The sequence below is a fragment of the Castor canadensis genome, chromosome 9, assembly GCF_047511655.1.
Source record: "Castor canadensis chromosome 9, mCasCan1.hap1v2, whole genome shotgun sequence".
NCBI classification, from domain to species: domain Eukaryota; kingdom Metazoa; phylum Chordata; class Mammalia; order Rodentia; family Castoridae; genus Castor; species Castor canadensis.
This window is the reverse complement of record NC_133394.1, coordinates 148,660,603-148,685,345: the sequence shown is the minus strand read 5'-3', so window position 1 is coordinate 148,685,345 and position 24,743 is coordinate 148,660,603. Positions and strand designations below refer to the sequence as shown.

Below are 24,743 nucleotides of genomic sequence, written 5' to 3'. Positions count from 1 at the left end.
AGAGGGTGCCACTCGCTGAGGTCCCACAGTTATGTTGCAGCTAGGCTGACCCTGAACCCAGGTCTCCTGACTCATACTTGCTTCCTAGATGAGAAACTTAGCAACAATTTGCTTACAAAGGCCTCCTCTGTCCTATCTGAAGTTAGCCAACAGACAGACACTTTTATTTTAAAGACTCTGGCATGCCTGGAAAGAGAACGTACATTTCGTGATGGATAGAAAATCAAAGCAAATCTACAGGCTAAGGGAAAAAGGCAATGAATCCATTCTAAGTGGTTTGGAAGTCTCCCCACGGAGTCTTCCCAGGACTTTGAACTTGGCAGTTCAAAGTGCTCAATCAGATGCAGCAGGAGTTCTCAGGCTTGTCAAAGGAGAGGGAGGCAGACCTGTAAATACTACTGAGAGGCCCACTTCTGGCTTCTGGGAGAACAGTTGTTTTATTTCATTGAGACCCAGCTGACTTTTTGCTTGAGGGCACCGAATTTAAAATCAAGTGCAATGAGAAAAGTGGAGTGAAATCGCTCTAGTTTTTCTACTTTAACATTTTGCTGTTAGAGAGTAAACAGTCAAGTGAGATAGTGATAGCTTCTTTATCACCTCCCTCTGTCCCTCTTTCTTCCTCCCTCATTCCCTCTCTTTCTTCCCTTCCTCCCTTCGCATCCCTTTCCTTCCTTTCTCCCTCCCTCTCTTCCTTTCTTTTTTATTCTTTTAGCTCAGACTGTCTCTGTATTTTTTAGGGTAGAGATTCATGGCTATGGGACTTCAGATCTGGCCCTGTCTTCTGTCAGCTGTGGGAACTCTGGAAGTTTGTGACCTCTCCAGGGCTTCCTTGTTCTCCTAGGGCTTGGTGAAGATGAAATGACACTACATGTCTCCATTTTGAAAACTAGAAAAGTGTTGTGTGACTTTGAGTTGGGGCAGGTAGCCCATTATTTCTAATGGTACAGATTCTATGCCTCAAGATAAAATGAAGCAAGCATTTCATGTGTGCACAGGCATGGCATTTGTCCTTCCAGATGTGCTTTTGTAATAGAGAATGGCCTTGAATCACAGCCCAGACAAAAATGGGGAAGCATCTTGGCAGAAGATGCAAGAATGTGTTTTTTTTTACTAGACCTTGTTCTTTAGATGCTATCAACTTCTTGCAGAAGGGAACCAAAGTTGCAAAGACAGCAAACAGCCCTTCATACTCCCTGCTGCCTGTAGGCTCACCTCCATTTTCTTGTTCATTAGTGACCAGAGGGCCCATTGTCCTCCCAGACTGACCAGTGAGTTAACGGACTTGAAGCAGCTTGGGTAGAAGCCAGCCTCTACTTGAGGCACGTAAATCCAACCTACAGGGAGGGAGGGGTGGAGTCCTGGGCAGGTGATTGTTCCCATAGCAACAGGGCATCACACCCAGCTTCTTGGTGGTACTTAGAGCTCCACAACCCCTGGAGGAGCATGAGCCAGGAGGATCCTCTATGGAACCAGGTCTGTGCCTTTCATCCAGTAGCGGTATATGGTATCCTACTGACGTCATCATTTCACGTATTACAGGGATTAGAGGTGGTAAATGTCTTGTTTGACTGACAAATTAGAAACATGGCTTTTATTTTAGCATTCTTATAAAGCCAAACATAAGGAAGAAAGGAGGGAAGGAAAGAAGGAGGGGATAAAGGAAGGAAGGATGGAGGAAGTTTAACCTCTGTGGTCTACATGTAAGTGCGAAGATCAATACAAAGACAAGAACTGAACCCCTTAGTCCAAAGGGAGGAAGGTGAGGCCACTCATGTTGTTAGACATGAACTTTTCATGAGTCACAGGACCTTTCTGCTTAGGACATAAAGAGCCTTCGAAGGTACAAAGGTATCTCCATCTTACCTGACTTTCATTCCATTAATTGAGCCTGCAATAATCACTTGGCCAGTTGTGCACTTACTTTGACAATTATCACCACTTTGCAAAGAAATGCACCCATCTCTATTTTATGGCAAAGGAAACTGAAACTCGAGTGGTTAGAGGAACTTGCGAAAGTTCACAGAGGCTAGTGGATGGCAGGGTAGCAGCCAAACCCTGATTTCATCTGCCTTCCACTTTGCAGTCCTGGCTTTCTTGTGAACAAACAGCAAGGTGCAGTGCAGCTTTCCATACTGGATTCCTGTAAAGCTGGAGATGGGAAGCTATCAGTGGGCTGGTGTCTTCCGTGTGGAGGTGGGCTTGCTCCTGAATAAACACCGCTGAATAAACAGGGTGGCAAGGTCACATCTTGGTTTAAAATCTGGTTCTTAACTTTACCTTAGTTTTTTCACCTTTCAAATTAGTTAATACATTTTGAACGTAGCTATTGTGAGAATTAATGTGACCAAGTACCTGAAGCAAAGGGAATCTGGCTGACTGTGGACATTCGATGACAAAAATTACCTTTTTGTATCCCAAGGACAAAATAGGTACTCACCTCACTTAAGTCCTTTACACTTACACTTACCTCTCTGTAAGAAGAAGAAATACAGTATTAAATAAAATACAGATCATAGTGATGAAGGTAAAATCATTCTGAGCCCTTATAAGCCTTTGATTACATTTTCATTGCCAAATTAACAGCCCATAGACCAGTGTGATATTTATCACAGTTCTATAAAACTAGAGCCAGTTATTTTTCTCATAATTTTCCAAGGGATGGAAAAAGTTATAAGGCAATATAAAAGGTGGTTCTAGAAAAGGCATGAGGAGCCTTGCTTCTCATTTGTGGTGAATTTAAATAACACCATGATTCCACTTGACCCTCAGGTTTCCATGACAGGTTTCATTAGCACAGTCAGACCTACTAGTAACTGGACTCTAAAGTCCTCAGTTTTTTCTTTGAGAAAATGTAAATAGTTTAAAATGTGAAGCTGTCAGGTATAGTAGGATCCCAGGGAAGCATGTGTGAGGGGGAAAAAAAAAAACCCAACAATGAAAAGAGATCTGAGACTGAAAAAAGCCAGAACACTGAGTGAATAGAAGGGAAAGAAGTCAAGATGGCTAAGACCCAGAATAAATCCACGCCTTTCATTATATTGACAAACCAAGTCACTTCTCTAAACCTCATTTTTCTCATCTGTAGGATGGCAATAAGAGTATTCATCTCACGGGGTTATTGTGAGAACTGCTAGAGATGAAAATGAAAATGGTTGGCAATTCAGCAGGTTGTTAGAATGTGGCCCAAGTCTGACGAAGAAGCAAGGCAGGCAGTGGGGTGAGGGTGTGCGGCCCGTCTACCTGGGTCTGTCAGTGGAAATACTGGAGAGCGCTGCCCCACTGGAGGGCTGTGGACCCTAGAGCTTACAAATCCATCTGTATCAGGCAAGATGACCTCAGAGGCACACAGTGCTCAGACTCAGCTCCTGGTGTTGGGGCTCCATGCCAGAGGTGACCATCCTGAGGGTCCGGTTTTTAACATCTTACCTTTGCCCGCCTGAGATACTAGCATCTCTGCATCCTCCCTTCCTTTTGGGTTGGGTCCATGAGGAGATAAAGAGATATGGTTAGAGGTAATGGAGTAGAACAAGCACCCACACTATTGGTTATTCTGCAGTTAAATTGAGACTAGTCTCAGGGTTTTTAATCTTTAAGAGACTCTGGCATATTAGAGCTGCTGGTGTGTTGACTGTAATTTTAAATGTGTAATTGACTTTAGACTTGTTATTTTAACTTAAAATAGTCAAGACATTTCTTGACTCCTTTTGTAAACAGTTTGCACTTTGTAAGAGCACTTGAATTTTTCTGTATTTACACAATTACTTTGTCAGAATTACAAAAATTATTAACGTTTTGCTTGCTAGGATTTAAGCCTGTCCTGTCAGAATTAGAAATGCTTGAAAAATAAATATGTTCAATTTATGAAGGCATTTCAAACATTTATGTAGATGTAACTGAGTGTATAAGTAAATTTTATTCTGATTCCTTCAACTGTCTCACTTGAGTTAGTTCACATTTGCAGAAAAATAAGCAGAGTGATTTTCTGTTCAGATAAAACCTCTCTTTTTATAAACAGAGCAATGTACTTTATAGTTTTATTTACTTACTTTTTTTTGGAAGTATTGGAGTTTGAACTCAGGACCTGACACTTGCTAGGTGAGTGCTCTACCACTTGAACCACACCCTCAGCCCTTTTTGCTTTAGTTTCTTTTTCACATAGAATCTCAGGCTTTTGCCTGGGGTGACCTTGAAACTGATCCTCCTAGTTCTGCCTCCTGAGTACCTGGGATTACAGGCATGTGCCATGATGCCCAGTCTTCAATAAATTAAATTTTAAGGCAGAACACTGGTGATCCTTCTGTGAAGAGTGGGGCTGGGGCTCTCTGGTATCTGGATGATCCGTTCTCCCCACCAGCCCACTCTGCCATGTTGAGTACAATGTTGAACACCTAACTTTAGCCATGTTCTGTCTGCAATCCAGCAATAAAACAATCATTACCTACGTAGAAAAAGAGTTCCCACTGCATAGAAAGAGTTCCCACATTTTTGCTATGCATCAGAGGGGCTCAGCATAATTATAAGGATATTACCATTTACTATAAACATGGGCCTTTGAGAACTCATTTAGTTTTTGCCTTCTTTTTTTGATTGCACTGTGGTTTGAATTTAGGGTGGCTCATGTCTGTAATCTTTGTTACTCAGGATGCAGAGATCAGGAGGATCGGAGTTCAAAGCCAACCTGGGCAAACAGTTCGTGAGACCCTATCTTGGAAAAAACCCATCACTAAAGAGGGCTGTTGGAGTGGCTCAAAGTGTAGGCCTTGAGTTCAAACACCAGTACCACAAAAAAAAAAAAGGAAAGAAAGAAAGAAAAGAAAGAACTTAGGGCCTTGCATTTGAGTCACTCCACTAGCTCTTTTTGTGTGATGGGTTTTTTTGAGATAGGGTCTTAAGAACTACTTGCCTGGGGCTGACTTTGAACCTTGATCCTCCTGATCTCTGCCTCCTGAGTAGTTAGGATTACAGGCGTGAGCCACTGGCGCCCCACTTGGCTTGATTTTTAAAGGAATTGGACTCGAATCCTTGCTTTTGTTTTCCATGGGCTAAGTTACATTGGTAGGTTAAATTACCTCTCTGAAGCTCAGTTTTCCTACCTATAAAATGGATAAATACAGACAGTAATGAAGAGGGAATATTGAGAGTTCTAGTGAAGAAAAAACTATAGGTGAAAACTCTTTTGACAACACTTCACATCTGCCAAACACTTTGACATTTACACTCTCTTTCAGATCAAAATTTTTAACTCTGAGATAATGATGGATGCTCCTGTGTTGCAAGAAATGACACAGTTTCGCCTTGTGGCAGCATGTTACAAAACTTCAAATCCATTTTTCTTTCATAAATGTGAATTTGTGTATCTCCATAGTCCACACTTTGTTTTAATATCTTTTTGATATCTTCAAAGATTTCTTTTCACTTCCTGGATCATCACTTCTCTGATGCTTGAACTAAATGTGAGGCCGATGTTACCCATTGGAAAGGGAAAGTCATGGTCAGGCAAGTGGGTGTTTCATACTTGATGTGAGATGCTTTATTTAAATTATATTTTGGCCAAACCCCACACCTTAGGCCAACGAGTTGACTGACTTTTAAAGGATATATTAAGGCGCAATGAACTTTGCATTTCTGTGTCTTCATCAGTAAAAAAGCATAGCAGTATTGCTATGCTCACTATATGTTAAAGGATTAAATGAGTGAATACCCACTAAAGGCTCCACAAAAGGGGCCTGGTGTGCAGTTAGAAAATGTTGTGGATTACTCTTGTTATTACTCATGATGATTTTATGTGATGCATGGGTATCTAGATTTCAGTGACTGTAGGCGGTAGTTATTCCCTTTTTAATTCCCTTTCAGCTTATGTCAAGGAGAGTCTCAATGTGGTGTTAGAATGTCCCAAACACTCATTGCACATTTGCTGTCTTCCCTTTTAACAGAGAGAATTGTCCCCAAGTTCAAAACCATAATAATCCTGCATAAATAGTTGAGGATATCCAGCCAGCATTCTCCAAAATTCAGAGTTGGATTTGTCAATAAACGATTTAAATGACATTTTCCCTTAATTGAAGTGCTTTGAGTCAGCAATTGGTTTGTGAAGCCAAGACCTAGCTTTAAGAACGAGAATGGCACAGCCGGTGGAGTCAAATGGGGACTAGAAGACAATATGGACCCCACAGCCACCACGGAGGGGGAGGGATGCAATTGTCAAGGGATGCAGCTGTCCCCTGGCTGACTGCAAGTGACAGTCTTGATTGCCAGGTGTGAATCACAGCAGCCTCTGCCTTGTGAGGCTAGGGGAGAGGGAGGAAGAGATTCATCTACAGAGCCTTACAGAGCAGCTGCTGGAAAGGGAGGGGCACCTTTCTGCGTTGTGGCTGCAGGGGCTCAGATCTCCCAAGTGCTCTTTCCCCAGCAATAGCCTCACATGGCTGTTCATGGGACCTGGGTCATGAGTGATGTTGTCTGACTACCCATCGGGGCCCTGTTAAGAATGAACTTGAAAACACAGCTCTCATCCTATAGCAAAACTCTCCTAAGCACGACGGCATTTCCAACCTTCCCTTCAGGGCTTTGCTTGCATTCCCTCAATAGTTATGCCCACCCCGTGCGTTTTGAGTTGCCTAACTTCTTTGAACTTTAGTGACCTTATGTGCCCAATGGTGGGAAGTTATATTTTCTGAGCACCTATGGGGCAGGGCACTTTCATTTTTAAGTTTTTGAAATCATTCTTTACAGGGCTGCCAAAAGGAGTCAATGAGATAAAAATGTAATTACTCTTTAGAGTTGTTTTCAGAGAAAGAGATCCAACCCAATTCTCATCACATCTAATAACAATTAAATAAATGTACATTACAACTACAAGACCCCAGAGGTACAAGATGCCAACATCCGAAGACATTAACTCCACTAACTGAAGCTGCCGTGGTCCCAGCTGCAGAGGGACTGGAGCAGCCCGGGGAGTGCTATGCCAGACTTGGGCATCACAAGGCTTGAAGACCTGGGAAGCGCCTGTGGCAGACACAGTCCTAGGCATGGGTCCCTCTGGGTGTGTAAGCCCTAACTACATATATATGACTCACCTGGGAGAGCTTTAAACAAGTGCTCAGATCCCATCTGAGAGCAATTCTAACAGACGCAGGGTCCTGGGGTCCTCATTTGGCTGCCTTCAGTTGGGGGCTACTGGGTAATTGTTTTTCCTTCTTTCCTGTGCTGTGACAGATATTATCCTAGGCACTACAGAAATAGCATACCCCGTCATCACAACTCCACTACACAGAGAGGCTGGTTTCTTTTTACAAGGACAGCAAAGACTCAGAGCTGTTAAAGAGCTTTCTGAAATTATACAGCCAGAAGTGGCTCAAGTGAGATCGAAACCTGGTTCTTTTGGGACCCATGATCCTGTTGTTTACAGTAGGAAGAATCAGGAGAAGATAGGCTCCTCTGTTCTCCACACTACACAACCTCATCGCCAACAGTATTTTATTGGTCCCTTTTCTGGCTCCTTCTCTGTATGTTGACCAGTTCTTAACACATTGGACTACTTGAAGAGGAGTTTTCTGGATGGTACATTTTCTATTTCCAATTCTGATGATATCACTTCCTGTCCCCTAGGGTCTATTACTATCCTTGCCCCTCACTCTTTGAAAATGGAAATAAAAATGGAGCAGCCTTTATGGTCCCTCGTCTGGCTGGGAGACGTTGGAAGCCACAGAGGGAAATCTGTATTTATCTAGCATCTTCAACTGTGTATTTCAGGTGCTGTGCCAGGAAATATGGATAGAAATGAGTCTGTCTTCCCTCCAGAGTAGAATCTGGGCGCATTAGATAGGGCGAAAAAGGCACTAACAGAGAAGGGCTTAAGGCCGTAAGCGTGCAATGAGCATCAGAAATAAGTAAATGGTGCCAGGCACTTTCTGGGTGTCATTCAGTTCTCACGCTAGCCAATGAGTAGGTGGTCGCTTCCTTCCTTTACCACCAAGAAAAACCTTGGCCTTGGCAAAGGTTGGTAGAGTCTCTTTGCAGGCTTCTTCACCTGCGCCCCTGAGCCGTCTAAGCCTTCAAGTTGTGGGCGGTGGGCTCTCCTGAGCCTGCAGGATGCCTAGCAGCATACAGAACTCCATTCAGAGTCCCCCCTCCTCTTATCACCACCCCACATCCTGTTCTCTGGGGGGAGGAAGGTCAAAGTCACCCTAGGTGAGAACAGTTGCCCCAAACCTGCCAGTTCATTAGAAGTGGAATCTAAGTTTCACCCCAGGCAGTTTGAATCCGGATTTGGGAACCCTGTTCTTTCCCAGGGGGATAGGCTGGAGAGGAGGGGCTAGATGGAGGGCATTGCATGGAAGAGAGAACAGGAAGGCAGATGTTTGTGTGGGGCTGTAAAGGGTGACAACACAGAGAGACTTTCACCAGACAATTAGGAGGGATAAATGGCTTCTGAGCCTCTCAAAATGCCTTTAATGTCCACCCCCCCACACCCTGTCAGAACAGTGGTGCACAGGTTTCCCACTGAAGCTCAGAATGGGCCCAGGAGCCTGAGTTCCTGGAACCCAGAGGAAGGCTTCCCAAGTAATTCCCGCCGGCTGCCTCAAGCTGCAGAAGGCACCGCTCATCCCATGGGAAGAATAGTCAATGCCAACCTCTGTGACGATTTCCAGAGTCAGGCAACTGGGAAACTCAAACTCTCTTGGGGGAAAAATATGCTCATTCGAGTTAGTCACATTTTGTGATTAAAGCCAGCTGCCACATATTTGGGCAGTGGGGACGCATCCACCCTTGAGACCAGAGGGGTGGTTTCAAACATTCTTTTGTCAGAAATGCAGTGTTGATTTGGATAGAAGGGTTTTAAACTATGGTAATGTTCTCCAGCCTGGGTGACAGGAAGCTGGGACCAATTGGTCCCAGGACAGGCAGTCTGAACCCCTTTGGCTTTTACACACAGTGTCCTGGTTCTCTCCTGGCACTTAGCAGTTTATGCAAAATTGACTCAGGCCTAGAAATAAACTGCAGGTTTCCAAGACTATTTCCCTCCAGTATAATCAGCCCTGCCACCCCATGGAGGTCCTTCAGAGAGGGGACTCCTTTGGCTTCTTTCCCTCATGCCCCTCCCCCACCCACCACTCCTCTGTCATTTCACCAGTGGCAATGACAAGTCTCTCACCTGGTCCCTGTCAGGGCTTCTGGAACAATTTGTCTCTGAGGGCAAGATGTTCTGCTCTCTGGCGGTTCCAGGGGTAAGGGCTGGTACTTCTTTGGGAGGGGGACAGGAGGCCTGTGTGAAGAGCCCAGTGGGGAGAGTGAAGAACCCTGAGCAGATCTGCAGGGCAGCTGCTCCTCAGACCCCAAATTCACTGTGCCTCACTCTCCCTGTCCCCAGCTTTGGGTCAGAGACTTCAGCATTGGGGAGCTCACTGCGTTGCAGAGCAGCTGACCCATTTCTGGAAGCTTCAAACCTCAGCATGTTGACTCCTCTAGTGAATCTAAATGTCCCTTCTTATAATATGCTCTTTGATCAGGCATGATGTTCTGTAGGATGACAGAATTTTCTACAGGGTGTCATATGCTTTTCAATACGCTGCTCATTTTGGTTTTAGGAGGCCGTGGGAAAATAGAATAACGGCCTTCCATTTATCCCAGATCTTCTAAGATCTGAGTTTTTAGTACTCCCCAAAGAAACATAAAGGTGTTTGAAGTCAGTGAATGCCTCATTCACCCATTATAGTCAGCCATTTGCTCTTTCATTCATGAAGTGTATCAGACACCTCAGTAGGTGCTGGAGATGCAGAGAGGAAAAGAAGCCATCCTTGGCTCAAGGGGCTTCCCTCTGGGGGGGAAGAGGGAAGCGAAGGGCCACAGACTGTAATGAATGTGATGGCAGAGGGATGCACAAGCTGGGTACAGCAATGACTGGCTCCACACAGCCTCAAAGTCCACTGACTTCAACTGTAAGTCAGTTTAAACACACACATCCTTGTCTGGTGACTAGCTGATTGATTGTGGACTTACTGATTTGTTTGTATTGGGTATATCCCAGTTTCATGAGCATTTGGGCATGCTAGATATAGTCATCTTATGACCTTGCAGATTTTTGCACTAAAAGAAAGGAGAGAAAGAGGAAGGGACAGGGAAAATACTTTCAGAAAGAAATGAAGAGGAAGGTGTACTCACTATGTAACTGTGAGTGGGACAGTGATGAGACGAATGAACGAAGGCTTGCTCAGTCTTTCTTTGGACAACTTGTATTCATTTTCAATTGTCAAATGTTTGTGCTTCTCTTTTTTCAGGTGTTGGCACAAATAATTTAACTACATGTCAAAATAAATAAAATTTTACATGTCTTACCGAGGAGGTGGTAAGGGAGTCTGCAAAAGGAAAGAGAACGAGAAATTAAGTTTATTACTCTTTGGGCAGGGCCAAAGCTTAATGACATTGGTTTATAAATTGAAATGGAAAATTGTGACTTAAGGTTCTAGGACATATTTTTGAAGCCACATTTCATGTTGTCCACATTTCTGTGCTTTTAAAATAAAGAGTGGGAACAAATTCATTTTGAAGTTTTCTCTTACCTTGTTTCCTTTTGTGGATTTGCCCCCTGAAACATGAGAGAGATGGCCAGTGAGTAAGGAGAACGGGACCAAACAGTTTTTATACATGCGTCTATGGAAATCACTCTTATTTTAATAAAACTGATGACAGTGCCAGTTAATACTTGTTGCACCCAGCATGGTCCTACGCACTTTCGTTTTAGGGTCTATTAAACCTCACCCTTGTTCTGTTAATGAAGAATCGGAGCACGGGGACATTGAATATCTTACCTACAGTTGCTCAGTCAGAAAATAGTAGAATGAAGAAGTCATTACACGGAGTGTGACTTTTTAGGCTTCCTTATAGTCACTGGCCTCTGTTTAGAGTTAACCTAGCTATGTTTAATTACAATAATTAATCTTATTTAATAGTAAATAAGGAAGAAATGCATTGGTCAAGAAACAATGAGGGAAGATATAGTGAATAGATAATATTTAGTTATATATGTTGATTTTATACATATGTATATAATTAATTCAAGTTCTTCCTAGCACTTTCTTGAGGTTATTTCTAAGTAGAGGAAAATAGCATCAAAGAATGTGCAAGATAGACGGGTTTTGGAAAACCCCAGAATCGATGGCCACCTTTATTTTATGGATGAACATAAACTAAGAACAAACTAGGTAGAACAACATTTCAAAACCAACTAAGCCTAGAAAGAGCCTGAAAGGAATATGGAACAGATTTTTTTGACTTCTAGGTAGTTTTATTTCCACAATTCAATTCAAAGGTAATTACTGAGTTGCTACTCTGAGCTCAGCATTGTACCATGTGCTGGGGACAGAAAGTCAAATGCACCAGGATCGCCCCCGCTACTTACAGGCCAAGGTCCAGGCTCTGGGGCACAGTGGTGAAGATGACAGATATTGTTCCTGACACTGAGGGGTTCATACATAAGTGCATGGACATGCATTGAAAATACCACCCAAAACTCGAGAATTTCCAGTGCAGAGGGGAGTGGCGCTACAGTGATATGTGGAGGACTGGAGTGTCGGGGTGTCCTCCCTCAGGGGGAAGCTGTGTTCACTCACCAGTGAAAGTGAGGTGGTAAGAGAAGTTATTTGTAGGGCAGTGGGAGAAGTCCTGGGAGGTGTCTGTCTCTTACAATAGAAAGCTGAACTTTTACCAGAGTGGCCAAGTAGGTCACACCTCATCTTCAAAACAACCATCTTGGACAGAATCCATGTTTTAAACTATGCTCTGAGGAATCCCTGGTCCTCCCCTTGAGAACCCCAAGGAGCCTGGGGGCTGGGAGCCTGGTTTCTAGCTCTCGATTCCAAGTTCCTGAGTAACATTACTAGGGTTTGTTTCCCATTGATCTCCTTCCAAGATTTCTTCTGGTTAAAGGTCCAGTTGGCCCAAAGCAAAACAAAACAATACAAGCACAAACCCAACTGGTCTGGATGATGTCAAGGGCTCTTCTAATTACTAATTAGTCCAAACTAATTACTTCATCGAATACAATAATTCTCCCTGTTTTGTTTCTGTTTGTTGGAAATCACATTTTAAAGGAGGAGGATCAACTTCTTTGTAAGAATTCCATGTACTGAGAGCCAGCAGAAGTAACAGATGAGCTTGGCATTGTAAGATCACAAATCACGACCCACTGCGTGCTTCAACAGCAGCGACTGGGCTACTGATAAACCTTTGACCATGTCAATGAGGTCACAGGATACTTGCTTAAGGCACCAAATTAAAAATCATACTGTTAATTTCCCTTCATTTTATTATTTATTGGCGTCACCTCAGACCATCCTAGGCACTACCCTGATTCTTGTGTTGGTAACTTTCCTGGTGAACCCAGCTCTTTTCACAGCTCCCACTACATCTACTGGGGACTCATTCAAGTACTGGAAAAAAATTCAGTAAGGAGATCGAGTTCCTGCCATCCAAGGGAACTCTTCGGTTTGCTTCCATGCTGTGAGTTTAGAAAGGACATCTGTCTTTTATTCATTGACTTATTCTTGAGTACATGCTATCAGGTAGAACTTCGTTTTAACATACTTATTCATGGAGGGGTTGGAATATAACAGCAAAACCTAAAGTTGCCATTCTCTTGTTAACAGCATTCCACTGGCAGGGAACAGAAAATGAGCAAAAGCATAAACAGATGATCACAAACGATCACAAGTGTTACAAAGACAAGCAGGGACGGGGGACAGTGGGGACACAGGGAGTAAGGGATGGAGCTGGGGATACATTTCAGACTGATTTGAGGAGGCAACTCTGGTTAGGTGATGAGATCAGAGGCCCAAGGAAAGTGAAGGAGCCTGTCATGTGGGTATCTGGGGAAGAGGATTCCTGACAGAAGGAATAGTAAGTGCAAAGGTCCTGAGCTGGGAACAAGGGGGAGGAAAGGACAGAGAAGTGATGGTGAGATGAACAAGTGCCACAGTCACATGGGTCTTGGACACTGTGGTAAGAACACTGTCCTCATCATGCTGAATCTTTTTACTGCTTTGAGATGTGATTAATATGCAAAGACCTTTTTTCCTTTTTTGCAGTACTAGGCCTTGAACTCAGGGCCTACACCTTTAGCCACTCTACCAGCCCATTTTTGTGATGGATTTTTTGAGATAGGGTCTTGCAAAGTATTTGCCCAAGCTGGCTTCAAACCACAATTCTTCTGATCTCTGTCTCCTGAGTAGTTTGGATTACAGGTGTGCGCCACAATGCCAAGCTAGTTTGTACATCTTAATGAGTTGGGGATAAGTGTACACTTGAAACTAACACCATCAAATCCATAAATAGGTCCATCACCTCCCAAAGTTTCTCCTGCTCCATTCATTATTGTTTCTTGGTAAGAATATTTAACATAAGATTTGCCCTTTTTGCAAATTTTAAATACACAACACAGTATTACTGGCTGAAGGATTAGGCTGTGTGTTCTCCAGACTTTTTTTTTTTTAATAAATCTTGGTAACTGAAGCTTTGAATCCTCATTCCCCCTGTGCAGCCTTGCTCCTGGGAATCACCACTTTACTCTCTGCTTCTATGAATCTGATTTTAGATTCCACATAATTGAGATCAAGCAGTATTTCGTTGGTATCTGGCTTATTCATCCACCATAACATCTACCAGGTCCATCTGTGCTGTCACAAATGGGAGGATTTCCTTCCTTTTGAAAAATACTCCGTTATGTAGACATCACAGTTTCTTTCTCTGTTTATCTGGCTACAGACTTAGCATGCTCCCATAGTTTGGTTATTGTGCATTAGGCTGCAAGGAGCATGGCAGTGCAGATGTCTCTTCGACAGACTGGTTCCATTTCCCTTATGGTTACTGCTGGTTCTAGTTTTAGTTTTTGGAGGAGCCTCCACACCACTTTCCCTGATGGCTGGTCAACATGTGTCTTCATCAGCAGTGTGCACCAGGCCCTGTAAGGTAACTCGACATCAGGGGGTGCGCTGTCTCCAGTCTCGTTGCTCTTACTCAGAACTGCCACCCAGGTCTTTGGTTCAACATGATAGAGTTTTTGCACCCTGTCTGTGTGTCCTGTGTCTTCATTACATGGGCTTTTCTCTAGCATCATTCGGTATTCCTCCCTCACTTGGAAAATTGTGTGTGCAATCCTATCAATAATGGCAGCAAAAACCCCAGAGGGTTCCAGACAGATGATCCATGCTCACTGGCAATCACTGATGGTGGGAGCCTCATGTATTCCTCAGATAATCGACAATCTGCAAAGTGAGGGGTCCAGGTGAATGTGAGAGACTTCACAGGTGGGAAAGATGGGTCGCACAGGCGAAGTTGTCAAACAGCTTTCATGGTAATTCCAATAAAATTCAACAAAAGTTTGGTTTTTTTGGTGGGGGCTGTTGATAAAAGTAAGAACAACTCAGATATTTGCAATCTTGAAGAGAACGAGAGAGTTGAATTTTGTGAGAGAAACTCTTGATGCTGCCATTTACACGGGCAGGATCACAGCAAGTGCTCAATGTTTATGAAGCAACTGGATTGAAGAATGAATGAGAATCTTCTAGAAAAGTGGAGGGTTCTCACTTACACTGCATGGATCTTTATATGTGGAATAAATGAATCAATACACTTGAAGGCGTGACTCTTGAACTGATGCTTTACTATTACTTGTAAGTAATAGAAAATTAGAGGGAAAATATAAATTCACCCTCCTGGTGAATTGCACAGACATTCTTAAATGCTATTATAAGTTTTCCTATGTGTCAAACAAGGGGATCCAAACAGTGATTCGAGAGCTTTTCCACCTTAAATTTTGAGTAAGCAGTTTTCCCATGGAGGAGGCTGACCTGCGCGCCATCTGGTGGCCAGAGTTTTAATTGGCATCGTCGCTCAGAGATCTACTCAGTGTTCAGATTTTACACCAGGGCCAAAAGTATTGCTTTGGGGGAATTAATGCAGCGGGGTGAGCACAGCAGGGCTGGAGAACCTGGTGGATCTTAGTTTGACTATCTCTTCTGCAACTGATTAGGGAGAAACCATTAAGAAATTAACTTCACAGTGTTAGAGAAAGGGGTGGTGGTACGCTGAAGTGGTTTGTGCCACGCTGCAGCACCTGGTTGTTACATTATCAGGAATTTTGCAATCTGGATGTTAAACACAGCATTGTTAAAAATAAATTATATAAACATACCTTTACGTTCTGTCAAAACAAAGACCATAAATGCTGGAACACATCACTTCCTAATTAGTGTACTATTATTTATGTTGGTGAGGTTATTTACCTCGTATCTCTGCTGGACCTAGTATGAAGAGGCATCTCTTCCCAACTTCGTGTCATGTTCACATTGGCAGCTGAGCATGCTGGGAATATTTACACCATGGGGATTTGCAAATGCTACAGCTCCATTTGGGTTTATTGTTGTATTGCTTGTCTAGACTTGAAAAAGTTCTAGAGAAAATGTTAATAAAGCACGTTCAATTTAGAAGTGCATAGTGACTCTACTTATCACATCATGAAAAGTGGAAAAGGAAGGCAATGCACTTGTAGCACTGTGTGCACCCACTGACTTGTCGTTTGACATGTGGTGTCAGCCATGTGCTATGATTTGACTCAGCTAAGTTGTCTGTGCCATTATATCAACCGTGGCCACTGTTTGGCTACAGATACAAGAATTTGGCAAAAAAAAGTCATCAAAAACGTTCTGTAAGAATCAATTGGCTTGAGTCACATGGGGTGGTTTCTGCCTGTAATCCCAGCACTTGGGAGACTGAGGCAGGAGGATCACAGTTTGACGACTGCCCGGGCAAGATCTTGTCTCAACAAATCAGCTGGCTCTATGGAATTATGATGGAATATGATATCTTTCACTATTACTTTAAAATTGTGTGCTACATGTCCTTTTCTCAGTAAAATGTATAATAACCTTATCTGCATAGGCATTTGAATACTTTTTTCCTGTGATCTAGCTGTTTAATTCACCATTTCTGTGATCTAGTTCAGCTGCTGTGACTCAAGAGTTGAGCAGCTAAATACGAAGTGTTTGACTTCTCTGGGCTTTTTGTTTCCTCATCTATGACTTGAAAGGATTGGAAAACCAGATACATAGGAGTCCACAATTTGCCCCCTAATATTAGGGACAGTGACGCAGTAGAGTCCCCATAAAAGAAAGCTCTGAAGTCATTCAAGTTGGGTCTTCAGCACATACTGAATAACCTTGGACAAGTTACGTAAAATGTCCTGGGTCTCAGTTTTCATGGCTGTAAAATGTAGATAATGAAATCTAGTTCCTTGGATTGTTAGGGTTAAATAAAATGATATTTAATTTTCACTTAGTTTTCATCCAATTTGTGCTACGTATAGGCAATACCCTTTATCTATGAAATACAATCATGCAAATCAACAATTTCAGAAACAGACCATCCACGCAACATTCTATATTAGAGAAGTAGACTTTGGACAGAATTGGATAAACCTTGGCCTCCATCACAAAATTTATTGTGCTTAAGAGTTTTATGGCATCCACTAGTGAACCATTAGGGTGTTATGTCTGTTGAGTAATCATGGGAGAATCCGAAGAAGCAATTTACAATTCAAGTAACTAATAATGTGTATTTGGCAAGGCCTGTTTGAGAGGCATCTTCAAGTGTACTGGAACCTGCAGAAATTAATTGCAGCAATAAATTACTGAAACCATTGCTTGGGATACATTGATTGGTGGGGAAGGTTGATGGTAAGCAAAGCCGAGGAGGGACCCACTGGCTCTCACAGCTCCTGGACTAAGGCCAGAAGGTGTAAGAAGGTGTAAGTGTCAGGCACAAATGCTTCACTAGTTCTCAGATTGGGGTTAGTAGGGAAGGTGGGATAGGACGTCAGTGGAAGGGAGGGAGGAGGGTGAAGTGACTAGGGGTAGAGGGGGATGACAAGATCAGTGGGGTGGGTGGACACCTATGTATGAATACTGTGACATTCTACTATTTTCCACAGATAGGCTAATAAGGTCCAGAGAAGGAATGTGATTTGCCTAAATTTAGAAAGAAAGAAGCAACTCAGTCCTCTTGACTTTCCTCTCTGTTGACCCCACCTAATGAAAATGCAACTGAGCTCACAGACTCTTTCCTAGGTGGTCGTATGACAGGAGGCATTTGTGTACTATTTACATGGGCTGAGGTATGGAAATAATGCAATAAAGATTCACCATGCATCTACCATGTGTCCAAAATGGTGCTATGTATTTTCTGTAGGGTAAACAATGATTCATAAACTGGTTTCTGTGAGCTGGGTTACTTTTATAAACTCATCTATAACAGATTTATTTTGTATGCTAAAAACTAAACTAGATAGATAGAGTAAGAGTTGGTTTTTACCCTTCAGAGGGAGTTAGGAGAATATTCTAATGGTGGAAGAAGGGAGGAGGGTGCAGGAGGGGGAACGAGATCTGCCAAGTGTTGCTCAGCTCAACACGCCTTGGTGCGGGCCCACCATGTGTCAGTAACTGTGTCCTAGGTTTTGGGTTGGGTATTACTTTTAAGGCAGGTGAATACCTTATGATGTGGGGCTATTTCCTCCATTTTCTAGGTGTGGAAACTTAAATTTAGAGAGGTTACATTACTTGTTGAAGGTCTCTTATTTGGAAAACAGTAAAGCTGGGACTTGAACCCAAGGCTACTTGTCCCCAGACACAGCATTTAGACAATCATATTTAGCTTCTACTGAGTACCAAAAATATTATTTTGCTTCCTGAGGTCATTTGTCACACCTCAGTTCAATGTCTGTTGCTGTGTGGACTTCCTGAATAAAGTACATGCTCTTTTGAGTTCTGAAGATCCCTGACACTAGGGCCCTGGCACAAAGCAATTTTAGATGAAGGGAGCCGCTATCACAATGGTTATTATAAATATGTGTGCCCCCTCTTTTAGGAATTCTTTGTCTGGTTGGAGAAATGGACACACAGAGTGCTTGCTGTGGGACGTAGGACTTAGCCAGCCCTAGTCCTGAGTATTAAGTAGGTGCTAAATATTATTGGTTAGATGATGATGAAATCAGATACAGTTCACCTTTAGGCATGCCCACTTTCCTCCAGATTTAAAATTCTCCTCCCTAGCATTCAAGGGAATGGTTGGGAATCTTCAGGAGATTGGTTCCAGGACCCCCATGGATACTGGAATCTGTGGATGCTCAAGTCCCTGATAGAAAATGGCAGAAGGTTTGTATATTACCTGTGCATATCCTCCTGTATACTTTAAATTAATTCTGGATTACTTATAATACCTAAAACAGTAGAAATGCTACAGTCATTATACTGCATTGTTTAGGGAACAATGACAAGTAAAAAGTCTGCATATGTTCAATACAGATGGAATTTTTTTCCAAATATTTTACATTGGTGGTTGGTTGAATCCACTGCTATGGAACCCATAAATACAGAGGGCTGACAGTATAGCAACCTTTTTTCTTTTTTTTGTGGTACTGGGGTTTGAACTCAAGGCCTACACCTTGAGCCATTCCACCAGCCCTATTTTTGTGATTTTTTTTTTCGATATAGGGATTCATGAACTATTTGCCCGGGCTGGCTTCGAACTGTGATCCTCCTGATCTTTGCCTCCTAAGTAGCTAGGATTATAGGCGTGAGCCATGGGTGAATAGCAACTTTTAATAAACCAATTTAATGTTTTTTATTCACAACTTCTTTTTCACATTGTGATGTAGGATATGGAATTAGAAAAATAAGTAGGGAGGAGCAAGGGCAAGCCTGCACTCTCCACCATTCCCCAGGGACACTCAGGAGGGGAGGCATGAGCAACAGAAAGGGTTTATGCCCACCAGGCTCCTTCCTGTACATAGGTTGGGGAATATGTGCCCCAAGTGATGCCTTGCCCAGGTTTATTGCAGCAGCATTCATACTGCCAAGATAGGGAATCAGTGTAGGTGCCCATCAATGGGTGAATAAAGAAAATGTGGTGTATCTACAAAATTGGGTATGATTCAGTCATAAAGAATGAAATCCTGCCATTTGTAGCCAAATGGAAGGAACTGGGCAACTGTATGTCAACCAAACTAAGCCAGACACAGAAAGACAAGTATTGCATGTTCTCTCTCATATGTAGGAGCTAAAAGTAAACAAATAAAAGGTTGACCCGAATGCAACATGCTGATTACCAGAGTTTGGGAAGGGGTCAGGGAGGCCAGATAAAGCAAGGCTGGATTGATTGGTGTGTGCTGTATATGGGTATTTAATTACAACATTGAACCCCATTAATATGTACAATTAATATGCAACCCTGAATGGGAAATGCACTGTGAAACTGCAGCAGAAAATAATGTTAACTTCTGTGTCAGCTTTTCTGCAGTGTTCTCTGGAGCTGGGGCTCAACAATGGGCCCAGGACGCAGCAGGCTCCCATTTTGAAGACTCCATATGGTATATATTCTCTCTTAGAGACTCACGCTGCTCTGATAAGGTGGCCAGCAAAGAGATATCGACTTTTGTCTAACCCAGACAAAAAGAAGAACCCCCCCTTTTATTTAATGTGACTCTTTGACAACTCACATTGAGCTCCCTAGAGCAAGAACCAATGGGAAGGAGTTGTAAGAAGACAGAGCTGTCCCTTGTGTTGAAAGTAAACAGTTTGGGGCAATTTAAGGGGGGGCAGGCTGCCTGGGAAAGTGGCCAGACCCTGGGGAGCATCAGAGAGTCTGTGAGGAATGCCATGCCTGTCTCCAAGGGGGGGGCTGGATGATGGAGATTCTGTTGTAATAAACAAAGCAGCCCTACACCCTGCTGCCATGCCTGTAAGGCATGCAGATACAGAGGCTACCTCTAGGGTAACCAGCTTGGTCCAGCTGGCCTGGGTTCCTCTGGCTTTAGTTCTGAAAGTTAAATCCTGCCTCTCAGGAATCCTTCAGTCCGGAGCAAACTGAGATGTTTGATCCTAGTTAACTGTGGGCAGTTACAGAGAAAAAAGAGTTTTCATTGTGCATATTCATTAAGAGGTTATGAAATGGCTTTGTAGGGGAGTTGCTTATTTTGTCTAGGTGAAGACAGTCCTTGTACATTGGGGTCCCATTAGGAAATGGAGTTTTCATTAGGGAATTATTACTGGGAGATACGGATTTTCTTGGGCTTCACTTATTGAAAACTTTGCTATTTATTCTAATTTTGACTACTTCATGTCTCTCTGTAGGAAAAACATTGATTGTATCACACAGTTATCAGATGGCTTTCCTTTTCTGTGAGTCTTATTGTTTTCCCTGCATGGTGGTGAGAAAAAGCACTGCTCTGTCGTCCCATTAATGAGTGACTTTTTACAAAGTTTGTAGTGTTAGCTTTGATCCAAGCATTATATCAATGCCTGTGATGCTTTTCACTCATGAGTCATGGCTGAAAAAAATCCTAAATGGCAAGTGAATAATCTAGTTTATTGCTGATCAACTCTGTGACCTAAGACCTGTTGTTTCTGTTAAAGGATGGAATGTACAGTGTACCAAATTCCATCACCGCGATGTCTTGTGTTACCATATTCTGCCACCAGAGGGCACTATGGTCAACTGAACTGGGCACTGAACTGTTGGTTTGGACTAATGGGATCTCACAGAACAAGAGGAGTTTGCAATATGAATGCTTTGTACTGGCGTTTTGTGCAGGGAAGCCCTGGGCACATCACTTTACAGGAGAGAACACCAGGTCTGTCTTGGCTCTGACAACTTGGTGGCTGACTCTGAGCAAGCCACTTCCCTTGCTAAGGCTCTTCATGTAAGACGAGAGCTCTGAAACAGATAAACTCTAAACTCACCTCCATTCTAGTTCCATCACCATCTAAATTCACCCAAAAGCAAACTAGTACAAAGCGCCCTTGAAGGCGTTGTGTGCAATTCTATTTTACTTCTTTTCAGCTAAGCTCGTGGTTCTGGGTGTAGTGCTCCGTCGTCTATGCATAATTCTTTTTTCTTTTCTTGGGTGGTTTATTGTATTTCTTTATAAGTTCATTTCTGAATATAGTGTACTTGTCATATCAAAGGAAACTGATTTAGAGTTTGTGCTCGGTTCACATCTAGGGCAAAGAGAAATGCATTTTAGCCTCCTTTATCCTCAGCTTTGGTTTTCTAGGAAACTAAGCTGTGTCACATTTGAAAATTACAGCTCCCCGCCTCTGACAACGAGCTGATTTCTTCTGGATCTGTGGCTAATGTGAGTGGTTCATCATGAACAACTTTGCTTCCAAATAAACTTTTACCCATATCTTGGAATGAAAAATTAAAAAAAGTCAAGCTTCAGGGAAGATAAAGTCTTAAAATCAGATGGTTTCCAGATAATGTCAGAATATGATTGCAAGAAAAATGACATGAAATATACATTAACATAAATCTATAACTGCTCAACTTGATGAAAAATATCATCATAAAATTCTTCCATCACTGAACCAACTGATATGTTTTTTTCTGTGACATTTTGTGAGAATGAATAAATTATCTGAGAATATGTTTGCATCAAAAATATAGAATTTTGTAATAAACACATAAATCATCCAAGTGTTTTCCAGCAAGATGGCTGATCCTAAAACTGGGGGCTTCATATTAATTCCTGTCCCTTTTATTTCCCTTCTCTGTCCACTGCCCTGGACTCAGCTGGTCCTGCACAGCCATGAGTCAAGAGTAGGAGCAGGAGATGTAGACACACTAACTCTTATTGAAGAAGTCTTCTGCATAGCTTCCCCTCCAGTCCCAGCAAGCCTTGACTTCACTGAGATCCTTTCTGCACTCATGGTCTCCTGGAACACTGGGGTCTGCTTTAAAAAGCAGCTATATTTTTGTAGCAATGGTAAATCCCCTATAAATGGTTACATCCCCTATAAAATAGGCAGCACTAATGTGATCCGAGAGCTACATCCTTGTCTCTCTCCCAGAAGAAATTAATATTCCATAAAAGAGTTTGGGTCACTTTTTGCCTAGACTACCAAGAAGCTTAGAGGCAAATTTCAATTCTCATGGAGTTTATTTATTTATTTATTTTTACAGGACTGGGGTTTGAACTCAGGGCTTTGTACTTGCAAAGCAGGTGCTCTACTGCTTGAGCCATACCTCCAATCCATGTTGCTCTGTTTATTTTGGAGATGGGGGTCTCCTGAACTATTGGCCCAGGTTGGCATCAAACCACAATCCTCCTAATCTCAGCCTCCTAAACAGCTGAGATTATAGGCTGTTTAGGAGGTCCAGCTGATTTTCATTGAATTTAGAAACGTATGCCTGAGGATCCTAAATTTTTTCTTTATCTTAATCAGATCTATCTAGATTTTTCCCAGGATTTTAATTTTCTTCTATTTTACTATTCAAGGCTTTATTATCTCCTCTTATAGCTTTAGGAACTGAGGCGGAGTGTAGGTAAATATGTGGATGCATAGATAAACAGACATATTGACACATGGAATAATGGCAGAAGACATTCTGCAGCCAAGGAAGTGAGGGTGGATGTCCAGAGGGGTTGATAAGAAAGACAGCAACCCAAAGTTCATCTCTCGTGTTTCCCTCCCTAGGATGTGTTTCTGAGAGGAAGCCTGCAGAACGTCCAGCTGTCGCCGAGGGCATTTGTGTATCATATAATCCTGGTTTGGCCTGTGATCCCTCTGCACTCCTGACCCTTTGTCTGCTAAGGAGAGTAAAAACACCATCTCTACATACTTCATTTGGTGTTTCTAAGATCGAAGATACATCAGCTAATGGAGTGGAGCTCCAAGTCAAGTGCCTTGCCCAGTTGCCATTCCTAAGGACCCAAGAGGCACTGAGAGGACAGCTGGCCTATGTTCCACTGGGGTTTAGGAGCAGGGAGGAGGGCGACAGACTGTGCAGGCTGCAGATAAGCCATGGACAGGGGAACCGAGGATCCTTCTCGTGTTGTAGGAGCCAGCCTCCTTCCATTAATGCAGCTGAAGTGAGTGGTCATCCAGCCCTGTCCTGCTCTGCATTTGAAGGAAGAAAGCTTGGCTGGAAAGATTAGGAGCCTTGCTTAAGGTCACAGGGCGGGCAGTGGCAGAGCCCAGACTCCTGACTACTGACTCGCTCTGACCACCATGCTTTTTGCTGTGAGCGTCCCTGGTTTCCCCTCCACCATCCTCCTCTCCTTCACCCTGCTGTCTGCATTATGACCCCAGGTAGGTGGCCTTGCCTTCTCACTTCTGCTTGGGTTCGGCCGTTGGGAGTTCAGCACCAGGTCAGAGCGAGGCTGGAGATGAAGGTTATTTAGTCCCTTGGATCCTGTTATGGTTCCACCTTAAATGTCCCCCAATCATGTTTTGAAGGCTTGGTCTCCAGCCTGTAGCACTATTGGGAGGTGGTGGAACCTTTAGAAGGTGGGGCCTTGTGGGGAGAACTTAGGTCATTGGGGGCATGCCCATGAAAGGGATATTGGGACTCTGGTTCCTTCCTGTCTGTCTGTCTCTCTCCCTCTCTCCCCACTTTCTGGCTGCCATGAAAGGAGATTTGCTACACATTTCCCATCCTGACGTTCTGTCTCAACACAGCTACAAACCAGTGGAACCAGGAAGCCAGGGACTGAAACCTCTGAAACCAGAAGCCAAAATAAACCTTTCCTCTTTATAAATTGTTTTCCTCAGGGATTTTGTCATAGCAAGGGGAGGCTAACTAATATAGATTTCTCCCTGGGAGGCTGTCCTAGGGTTGGTGGTGCCCCTCCAACCCTCTTCTCAAGGCAGTGCCCCTGTGGTTTTCAGTACCTGTCCCCTCAGCCCCACTGCTGCCTGAATGGTTTCTATACTATGATTCCTTATTCCTCCCTGGCACCCCACACACTTCCATCTTAGTTCCTTTGTGAATAAACTTTCTTAAGTTATCCTAATTTGAGTGTGACATCTGTTTCCTGTTGGGATTCTGTTACACATTCTCATTAAAGACAAGGTAGTGTTAGTAAGCCATTATAGAACACACCATTAGACACACAAAAGGTGAATTCAGTGTGCTTCAGTTATTAGGGAATGTAGCTCACATGACTGTCATCTTTTCCAGTTGGACACTGAGAAGAGTTGGGGCAAAGGGCAGCCAGTGGGAGACCTATAAGGGAATCATTGAATCATTCTGGTTGTCCTTCCTTTGTGCTTCTATCACTAGTGGGATTGATTGCTTCCTTTCAGGCTTATACCTGTATTTTCATCTTCAAATTGAGTTGTTTTGCCTAAAGCTTTAAAACCTGTTTTCATATTAATTAATCAACATTTTAAAATTAGATTTCTGTCTTGTGATCTTTCCAGGTGTAGGCTTGTGGAAATAACATAGTTATGTATTTCATGCAATCCATATGTTTTGAAACAACTCCCTTTGAGTATGCTGCAACATGGAATGAATTTTCACAATTGATTTTCTTTGTCAATAAGGTAAAGCAATAGAAAGGCAGAAGGAATGTGTGACTCTAAGCTTAGTTATTTCCTGGGGGAAATTCAACAGGTCATCTTGTGCAGGATAACCCACAACCACAGACAAACACACTCTTATATTTCAAATGTTTGCGATGTGACTTTACCTTTAAAGTGCTGGCTTTTGAGGTCCTTGGGAATGGGTTTGTCCACCTGTAGAAGACAATGTGGCACCATTATCTCTTAAATTGTGACTATGCGACTGAATGTCCAGCCACTTTGCATCATTAGAGTCCCAAGGATAAATGCACACATCTCTGGACTCGCCGTTCTTAGACTCTGCCTCACCTGCGTGATTGGCAATCAGTAAATATGTGCAAAGTCGAGCAC

General features: G+C 42.9%; 1 protein-coding gene across 3 annotated transcripts in view; it reads right to left on the bottom strand.

The window, feature by feature from the left end:
* Positions 1-24,743, bottom strand: part of Clnk (cytokine dependent hematopoietic cell linker) — an 81,803-nt gene that overhangs the window by 32,443 nt on the left and 24,617 nt on the right. For 2 of the 3 annotated variants that reach the window (XM_074042611.1, XM_074042613.1), the window contains 6 exons: positions 24,521-24,566; positions 10,560-10,585; positions 10,336-10,355; positions 9,155-9,265; positions 3,427-3,468; positions 2,438-2,471 (listed from right to left, as the gene is read on the bottom strand). In XM_074042611.1, the coding sequence (XP_073898712.1) occupies positions 2,438-2,471; positions 3,427-3,468; positions 9,155-9,265; positions 10,336-10,355; positions 10,560-10,585; positions 24,521-24,566 (279 nt within the window). The remainder of the gene's footprint in view (positions 1-2,437; positions 2,472-3,426; positions 3,469-9,154; positions 9,266-10,335; positions 10,356-10,559; positions 10,586-24,520; positions 24,567-24,743) is intronic. The other variant, XM_074042612.1, reaches the window with a different exon arrangement.